This window comes from Pollachius pollachius (genome assembly GCF_949987615.1).
Source record: "Pollachius pollachius genome assembly, chromosome: 11".
Taxonomy (NCBI): domain Eukaryota; kingdom Metazoa; phylum Chordata; class Actinopteri; order Gadiformes; family Gadidae; genus Pollachius; species Pollachius pollachius.
The window spans coordinates 3,925,904-3,935,903 of record NC_136944.1 but is presented as its reverse complement, the minus strand read 5'-3'; the positions used below and the strand labels follow the sequence as shown (position 1 = coordinate 3,935,903).

The window sequence follows — 10,000 nt, the reverse complement described above, 5'->3', positions numbered from 1 at the left end:
CCTCTGCAAGGACTGCAGGGTTAAACCACATTGGCATTGACAGCTACCACACTCATTCGATTAACCTTCAAATGTGTGTGTATTTTTGTGTGTATGTGTGTGTGTGTGTGTGTGTGTGTGTGTGTGTGTGTGTGTGTGTGTGTGTGTGTGTGTGTGTGTGTGTGTGTGTGGTAAGCTGCTCTACAGCCTTTTAAACAGAACACTCATACTCTGATTTATAACTAGACCAGAATCAATGCCTGAAAATAATAATAACAATAATAACAATAATAAAATATATGATAACATAAATGATGAACAAATCATACGAAATAATAAATAACAAATCATACATAATCCATGATATATATAGCGTAATCTTCAAGATATACATAAATATATCATGTATATTTGTATTTGTATTGTGGTTTACAGGGTTAATAGTAGACACTACATAGCTAAAATGCAAATGACCATAAAAGGTCACAGTAAAAACTGCCAGTCAGCTATGTCGAAGAGGTCAAAGGTCATCAATCCATCCACAATGGCCATGCCATGTTTAAACAAACCGGATAATAATCTGGAGGTGAGCCCCCCCCCCCTTCTCTCCTCCCTCCAGGGACAGGAGGGGGGGATTGGGTTTAACAGAGATGTCCACTGATCATCCCCAGGGTTAGGAGTTACCAGGGACAAATCCCTCGTCACCAAGAAGACTTAATATCCCAACATTTAATCTGATCCATGCTATTGATCCGGGTCTCTCCTGATCACACTAATTGGCCTTGAGCTTTTGGAATGGTGTGTTCATTTTAGAGCGAGTCGTTCTGCTTTTATCACTCACACGCAGGGCTGAGGCCGCCATAGCAGAGAGTAACGGAGAGCGACAACTACAAACAGAACCTGGAGTCACTGGGTTTTAAATGTTAAATGAACTACGTTGTGAATGAGTTGTGTGCTCTTATGATTTGAATATTTATATCATGGAAAGTCCCTGTATTTGCAACAGTACAACCTTTTGAAAATGGATTTGGTTAATTAAATTTGCCTCAGCAAAACTTTATGGTCAATTGAGTTTTTTTATTTTAGTGAAAGGTCACAGTGAGAGAGAGAGAGAGAGAGAGAGACAGAGAGAGAGAGAGCAACAGAGCGAGAGAGCGATTTAATTTGTCAACTTCAATTTAAACTTCATGAAGTTGTCTTTTTCTCAGTAAACAGATGAGGTATCCCCCTCCCTCCCCCTGCCTCCCTCCCTGGTACCTAACTTCAGGGAACCATGAAACCCTTTCCCCCGGTGTATTGAACCGGCGGCGTCTTGACGGTGTCAATAAGAGACGGGGACCAGACCCCAGGGCCCATGTCCACCGTCCCTGGGAACCCAGCGTCTCCCGGACTGTGGCGCCTGCTGCTTAAAGGACACCCCGTTTATTTATCATTCTGGGACTGATTTCATAAGGTGGACACAAGGAAAAATAGATGTATAATCTAAAGGGCAGTTGTGGATTTGCGTGTGCGTGTGTGTTGGTGTGTGTGTGTGTCTGTGTGTGTGTGTGTGTGGTTGTGTGTGTGTGTATGTGGGCGTGTGTGTGTGTGTATGCGTATGTGGAGAGCATTTCTGTGTATGTGTGTATGTGTGTGTGTATCTGTGTGCGTTTGTATGTGGAGAGCATTTGACTGTGTGTGTGTATGTGTGTGTGGTTATAAGAGCGGGCTATATTAAGAGTTAAAGGTTGACTCCGTCTCCTTCACGCGTCACAGCTCTGAATATTCAACTTCTTCTGCGCTGATTGCAGCAGTATTTAACTCCTCTGTGGTGGCTTTTCTCGCATGTGTGATTATAAACTATTTATACATTCTTTACCACATGGCAGCAGGTGGCGTGGGGTTCAGCATCAAACCTGGAACCACTTTCTGTCACATCTTGCTCACTTGGACGTCACTGCAAAAGCAGGTGTGTGTATGTTATAGGAGTGTGTTTGTGCGTGTGTGTTTGTGTGTGTTTGAGTGTGGGCATTTCTGTGTGTGTGTGTGTGTGTGTGTGTGTGTGTGTGTGTGTGAGAGAGAGTGGGAGCCAGACCCTACATATTTGAGCCAGCCTGCTGTTATGACAATATCATAAACTAAACGGACCATGCCATTCAATTTTCATTAACTTTATTGAAACCTTATCTGGACGGCAACAAGCGTCTCTGTTATAATGGGGCAGCCAGCTAGATGTTTATCGATCTTATTCTGCTTGTTCATCTCATGTTTTTCTCTTCTTTGATTTGAATATTGATTTGAATATTTACCAACTCATATCAATGTCATATTTCTTAGTTTGATTTCTTGCAGTATATTTTTTAAGTACATCTCTTTTAAATAGATTGCAGTCATATGCCAGAGATGAGGTTGGAGACCTGAGCGCTTAGAGATGACTGGTTTGTGAGGTCATCTTCTACGTCTTCCACTGACTCATCAAGACCTGCTGAGGCTGGAATTCATCCTTCTATCAGACATCGTTCTACCCATCATCCCTCCCTTCACATCCAGCTACGTATAAGTATGTCTATCTGACTATCAAGCCACCATCCACCCATCTATCATTGATCCATCCATCTATCATTCAATATAGAAATGTATTGATTTGTATATTTTGACAACACACACACACACACACACACACACAAAAAAAACCCACAAGAATAAAACACTAACCCATGACTGGAAAAAAGGTCAACTATCTGTCTATATAACTGATAGTATGGCCGTTTAGCTGACAGACTGTCTGGCTGACAGGCTGACTGACTGACTGTCTAGCTGACCGACTGTCTGGCTGTCTATCTGACTGACTGACTCTCTGGCTGTCTAGCTCACAGATTGTCTGGCTGACTGGTTGTCTGACTGTCTGACTGTCACAGTTTCTTTCGCTCTCACGCACAGCTGCCTAAAACAAAGATGAAGCAGTGTGTGTGTGTGTGTGTGTTTGTGTGTGTGTGTGCGTCCTTGTGTGACTGTGTGAGTGTCTGTGTCAGACAGAGAGAGCGGTTCTTTGTACGCGCGTCGTGAACCATCTGGTGGCTCTATTTTGTTCTCTCTCTCTCTTCCAGCCTCTCGCTCTCTGGAACAGAGGAGAGAGAGAGCGGCCATGTTGGAGCCATGTTCACTTCTTTTCCCCGGTGCACCATAGCCATGACAACACACTGAGTACCGACCTCTGAAGCCCAGGTCCCGATGGTATTGGAGGGGCGTGGCCCAATATGTGTCCCGACCCATTAAACACACGGGGGTCTGGAGTGTGTTGGTGAATGTGTGTGAGTGAGAGAGAGAGAGGGAGAGAGAGAGGCAGAGAGGGAGAGATAGAGGGACAGACAGAGAATCAGAGAGGGAGAGAGAGAGAGAGAGAGAGAGAGAGAGAAAAAGAGAGAGAGAGAGAGAGAGAGAGAGTCAGAGAGACAGAGAGACAGAGGGGATGATGAGACCCCGGGGAAAATATCAGCAGTTAGATGAGGAAAGACAAAGGAACGCAGAGCTCCAGCTCTCGCTCATCGCTCTCGCTCATCGCTCCTTATCTCTCTCTCTCGCTTTAATTATCTCGCTTTATCGTTCCATTTCCCCGTTTCCTTATCTCTCGCTCGCGTTTTCCTTAGTCTCTCCTTATCTTACTGTATCTTTCCGTCTCTCGTACATCCTCTATTTATATACTATCTCTTTATCTATTTTTCCTTCCCTCTGTCTGCCTCTACTATCTATCTATATAAAATACAACCTAAATGAAATACACACATCTATACATCATAGGATCTATATCATGAATCGATATACCCTATTGATAATCCATCAATATCATGTAACACACGCAGTAGTGCACGAGAAAATCAACACGCAGCAGTGCACGTGGACACCAACACCCTGTAGTGCACGTGGACACCTACACCCAGTAGTGCACGTGACAGATGCCACCAGAGAGCCCAAGACCCCAATGTGTCCAAATACCTCAAATCCACCTTTAACTCGCCCTCACCATCTCACTCTCTCTGTCTTGCTTTCCCTGGTGCCCCCCCCCCCCCACCACACACACACACACACACAGAGACACACAGACACACAGACACACCCACCCACACACAGACAGACACACACACACAAATACACACATGCACACACACACACACACGTTTTTTCTATTCACTTCACTTCCCAATCTCACGTAGAGGGATGGGGGTGAAGGATGGGGGAGGATGGGGAAGTGAGGGGAGGATGGGAGAGGAGGAGAGGGGGAGGGGTGACCCGTGGTTAAGCAGGCTGCTCCATTATATATGACCACGTAGGGGCTCTCCGCGCGACAGTAACACGAACACGGCCCATCAATATGCGTCAGTGGACGTCCGTTACCGCGAAGGGACGCAAGCCGCGAGCCGCTGGGCTCTCTAGCCAACTCTGGCTCACATAGAGCCCGAGTGGTGATGAAGATGGTTTGACCCTTTGACATTTTAACCGTTTTTATGCAGTCAGCATTGAATTCTGTTCATAAAGTCCTCAGCTCAAATTCTTTTATTGTTGTTAGCTTATTGGGGCTAATGCCTCGCTTTCAACTCTCTTTGTAGGAGAGAAAAGAGGAGTGAATATGAAACAAATATCATATTTACTCCCATATATCAAAGGGAGAAGGTGAGAAAAGATACTTACATGAATTTAGTGTGAAAATATGTTATTAATATGTTTGTTGGCTTCTCAACACACCAACGTCACCAACCGTTGTTAAATATTAGAATAGTTAAACAATGGTTTGGTAGCATTATTTGTAGTGGTAGTTGTAATACTATTATCTGTTGTATTGTTATACTGTCTGTATTCACATTATTGACCCTGTTCATATTGCTATGGTAAACGGACTGCATTTACACCGCGCTTTTCTAACCAGTGGCCAATCAAAGCGCATTACAATATTGTCTAACATTTACCCATTCATGCACACATTCACACACCGACGGCGCAGTCAGCCATGCAGGGCCACAGCCAGCTGGTCATGAGCAGTCAGGGTGAGGCGTCTTTCTCAGGGACTCCCAGCTCTACCTCCTGAGCCACATGTTGGCCATATTCAGTAGATTTGAACGTCGGGCCTCACCTGCAGGCGGCGGCGCCGTATGATCCCGGAGTCGTCCATGGGGGTCCTTGGTACTGAGTCCTCCTAGACCTGGGTCGGGTCCCGGTGCTCTGAGAGCTCCTAGACCTGGGTCGTGTCCCGGCGTGGCATTCGGTCTGGGTGACACCCGATCTGAAACACCAGGCGTCCCGCGTCACGTCAGACCGCCGGTCGGAGCGACGCCTATCACTTATCCCCTATCTCTAGGGTGCTGATAGGTGATTGAGGGTAGTGATAGGTGATCTAGGGTAGTGATAGGTGATCTAGGGTAGCGATAGGTGATCTAGGGCAGCGATAGGTGATCTAGGGTAGCGATAGGTGATCTAGGGTAGTGATAGGTGATCTAAGGTAGTGATAGGTGATCTAGGGCGCTGATAGGTGATCTAGGGTAGTGATAGGTGATCTAGGGTAGTGATAGGTGATCTAGGGCAGTGATAGGTGATCTAGGGTAGTGATAGCTGATCTAGGGGTGATCTAGGGTACTGATAGGTGATCTAGGGTAGTACTATAACCGTTTGACGGTGTAACCAGCACCGACACCGACCCGTGCCACTGGGCCTGTCCGGCCACCGTCGGGCTAGCCCCAATATGTAGCCTCCCGTTACCGATCAACATCACCCGCCGGACCCGCGTTAAGTTTGGCTGACGCCCGACAAAGACCCGCTCACAGACCCGCTCAAAGACCCCCCTTACGGTAACGACTCGCCCCTCAATTTGGCCGTTAATCAACCTCCTGCCCCTGCCGTAACGAACCAAAGACGTCCCCGGTTTACCGTCGCCGAGTGAGAGACGCTCCTCTTCCTGGAGTCCAGCGGTCGCCTTGACATTGCTGCCGCCTCGCGCGTCTCCTCTTGCCGCGTCCCCGTTGCCTCCGGCGGGAAAAACGCAGAACGTGCGCGTCGTTATCAACCGTCCCGCGTCAAACCGCGGTAAATAACCGTTTTCTTACTCCCGTATCATTGATGGCACCACCGCCGCTCTCCACTTCCCTGTGAGACTGGCCGGTGACAGCCTCGCGATATCACGAGTCCCCTCTCCGTCCGAGGGATTCCCTCTCCCCTCCTCCCCGCGAGCACCGACGGTGTCGTCAGCGGGCCAATGGGCGTCGTGAAGCACCGACCGACGGTGTCGTCAGCGGCCCAATGGGCGTCGCGAAGCACTGACCGCGGTCGTCAGTCACCCTCCGACTCGCCGTAGTGGGGTGTCGTGTTGTTTAAACGTGGCGGGAAACTCGCACTGAGAAGAAGACGCTATTGCAGAGAAGCACCATGGACAGCGACACGTAGCCTCGCGCTGCTGCAGTCTATTGCCCAAACCCAAAGTCCGGACTCGGACTCACGATCTTTGATGCGCCTTCTCGCGAAATTAGTAAGGCTTTAGGGCTGTCCCAATATCGAATTCCAAATGGCATGAGGGTTTGAGTCCACACTTAGCGAGCCCTTTCGTGAGACCGCACCAGTGCAGACTTCACCTAAAGGAATTAACCACAGTTCAAAACGTTGTGACGTTTACCGCGGAGACCATATGGGAAATCCGGAAATAAGGAAGGTAAACACGTCGCTACTGTCAATGCGCGACCACGGAACGCAACATTTTCAAAAACGCGATCAACAGCACCTAACATCAGCACCTAACAATCCAGATGACCACTGTTTAAATCCTGCAAAGAAAAGGAAATTTTCATGTAAGTATCCTCCCTGACCAATAATGTTTGGCTGTCATCTAGCATGTTAAATTCCAACAACTGTTATTTTCTATCAGGGAGTGAACCACAAACCCTGCAGTTTATTCAGACACGACCGGATCATGAGTTTCTTTTTACGGGACACAGACATACGTCTGTTGAAGGTTATGTGTAAGTACTTTTAATTGTCATAAAATTGTTGCCCAAGTTACTTGTTTTTGTCCCAACAGTGAGATCTTTAAAGAAATGGGAATGGAGGACACTGTCACACCATATCAAGCAAAAAGAAAATGGGAAAATTTAAAGAAGAGGTATAGGGTGAATCTTTATTATCAGCTTGTGTGAATGGGCTACTGGAACACATGGTCTTTTTTGTGAGCTTTTGTTAACTCAAGACTGATGGTGCCTTTAACCATATCCAAGTTGCTTGATAAGTATCTATCAAAAGGTTTATGTGTTAACGTAATTTGTGTGAAAGTGAAACAGCTTTAATTGTTTTACACAGAACCTGATCCTACCAAGGACTGGAAAAGGGACAGAGGGTGGAAAGGCAACACTTGGTACCTGGCCTTACTTCCAGGCAATGCACAATATAATTGGGCAGAGGGACTCCACCAGACCTCTAAACATAATTTCTACGGCAGTGGACTCGGATCCGGATGATGCAGAGGATGATGGCGACACTCCCAACACCTCCTCCACCTCACAGCCATCCAACTCCACCTCGCAGCCTCCAACCTTCACCTCATAGCCATCCACCTCCACCTCACAGCCATCCACCTCCACCTCACAGCCATCCACCTCCACCTCACAGCCATCCACCTCCACCTGACAGCCATCCACCTCACAGCCATCCACCTCCACCTCACAGCCATCCACCTCCACCTCACAGCCATCCACCTCCACCTAACAGCCATCCACCTCCACCTGACAGCCATCCACCTCACAGCCATCCACCTCCACCTCACAGCCATCCACCTCCACCTCACAGCCATCCACCTCCACCTCACAGCCATCCACCTCCACCTAACAGCCATCCACCTCCACCTCACAGCCATCCACCTCCACCTCACAGCCATCCACCTCCACCTGACAGCCTCCAACCTTCACCTCACAGCCATCCACCTCCACCTAACAGCCATCCACCTCCACCTCACAGCCATCCACCTCACAGCCATCCACTACCCCAAAGAAAAGAAAAAATAAATTTGTGGAATACCTGAAGCTGTATGCAAGAGAGGCAGGAAAGAAGACAGTGGGAGCTGGACGCCAGGGAGGAAGAGCGTGAGAGGAGAAAGGAAGAACATCTTGATACCTTGATAGGTATATTTGGGGAATTGGTCACAATTTAAGAAGCACAAATAGTTTTCATCTTTAGTTGTGGTATGAACCCTAGGGATTTGTTTTATTTACGTTTTGGTGTGAACCCTAGGGGTTTGTTTTATTTACCTTTTGGATGCAAACTTTGTATCTTATTTCTTATTTCTGTATTAAAATTCGAGCTGTCCCTCATCTGCATGTGCAATGTTTAAATTGTGATTTATATTAGGTGGATTTAAAGCTTTTGTTGGAAGGAGGCCTATATGTTAAGGTGTACAGCTGAATTGTATGTCAAAATGTAATGTCCTGGAAAATGAACAAGAACCACAGAACTAAGAAATATAGTCAAACATAACTTTATGACCCAAGTATGTCATATTTAGCATTGAACAGAAAAGGTTAAACACAAAACAAGGTTGCTCAAAATGGCAAAACATAAAAGGGCATTTCACTCAGCCCAAAACTAACATTTTGAATACAAAATGTAAAAAAAAAAAAGCTGCCACAGTAGCCTACTGATGCACGCCTTTACATGAGCCCAGGTTGTTGGGGTGCTGAAATCTGGACACATAGCCTGTCCCTAATGTGGGCTCCGGCCATGACGCACATTAAAGCGCTCCTGCATACCCCCCTGTAGTGGGTGTCTGTAGGGCGCGATGATGGTGATGGGGCGTTTGAGACATGGGTAGCCTCCATCTCCCAAAAGAAAATAACCAGGTGGGGGGTACAAAGAATGAACATAAATTGGGCTATTTCTTAAGACATGTGTATCGTGAACAGAACCTCCATGACCAACAAAAATATCTATGAACCTCCCAGAGGAGCCACATATGGCCTGAACTTGCACTGAATAAAACTGCTTGTTATTAAAATAAATCATACTGATCATGCTCAGGCATCAGGCTGGGCTAGCTGGCAAAATCCCCTTCCAATGTCCCCCAGCATGTTAGCAGTAGGGAAGGAAACACTTAAACCTACGAATGTCAGAGGCCGCCCTGTGCACAACTCTACACACTGTGGACTTTGGCACTTGCAGTCACACGGTATGAAACACCATGGGCCAGCCAATAAACAAAAATCTAAACTTCGAACACTGGTTCCCATCCATGGTCCCTCATCTGACTCAAGATGGTCAAAAGGCCATGAAAGGCCTCTCTGGAGAGTTGAAAATCGGGCCCCATGTCATTCTCATCCAGATACATTCTAATAACTGGCATGTGTGGCTTAACTCTGGCATATGGGGTGCGCTGATAAGCTATGAACAAAGACAAATACTATATTAAAAACTAAGATTTGAACAAATACATTAAACATGAATGAGGGATGTTAGTTTTTGTTTACCACAAATCTCATTTATTAATGTCTCTCTGGAAAAAATTAGAGAAAAAAATACGAAAACAAATGATTAATAATTAAGAAAGTTATTTATCAGTATTTGACCAACCTGTTGTCCGGCTTGTAAAACAAGTGTTTGAAAATATGTTAAATCAGGCAGGCGTCTCCTGTGCCTTGGCCTTGTGGAAAGCAACAAACTCAAAATGGAAATTCCCAAACCGGCAAGTGTAACCAACATCTTTGTTATTAAACGTTGCCAAGGTAACATGTGCTCTCATGAAGTGCTGTCCCAATCCCATATATACCTATCTGAGCCCATTTGGCCTCACACACTCGCTCTCTTAAAGTAATTAGCACCTGAGATCAATTAAGTCTGTGAATCCTTTGTCCTTATTCCTCAGGGCTCACTTTGGGATTGGGCCTATATTCCGTCATGTTACGGTACATTAGCATGTGCTAATGTACCGTTGCTACATTAGCACATACTATGTACGGACGTGATGGTTGGGAATATAGTCCACACAAACAACAACGGACGCCAGCATGATTGAAAAACTAGT

The 10,000-nt window shown here is 46.3% G+C and overlaps 1 protein-coding gene across 1 annotated transcript in view; it reads right to left on the bottom strand.

Moving 5' to 3' along the window:
* Positions 1-5,122, bottom strand: part of mast1b (microtubule associated serine/threonine kinase 1b) — a gene marked incomplete at both ends in the record, with an annotated part of 41,403 nt that extends 36,281 nt beyond the window's left edge. Inside the window, one exon of the mRNA XM_079747063.1 lies at positions 5,084-5,122. Coding sequence (XP_079603189.1) covers positions 5,084-5,122 — 39 coding nt within the window. The remainder of the gene's footprint in view (positions 1-5,083) is intronic.
* Between the last annotated feature and the right edge of the window lie 4,878 nt (positions 5,123-10,000).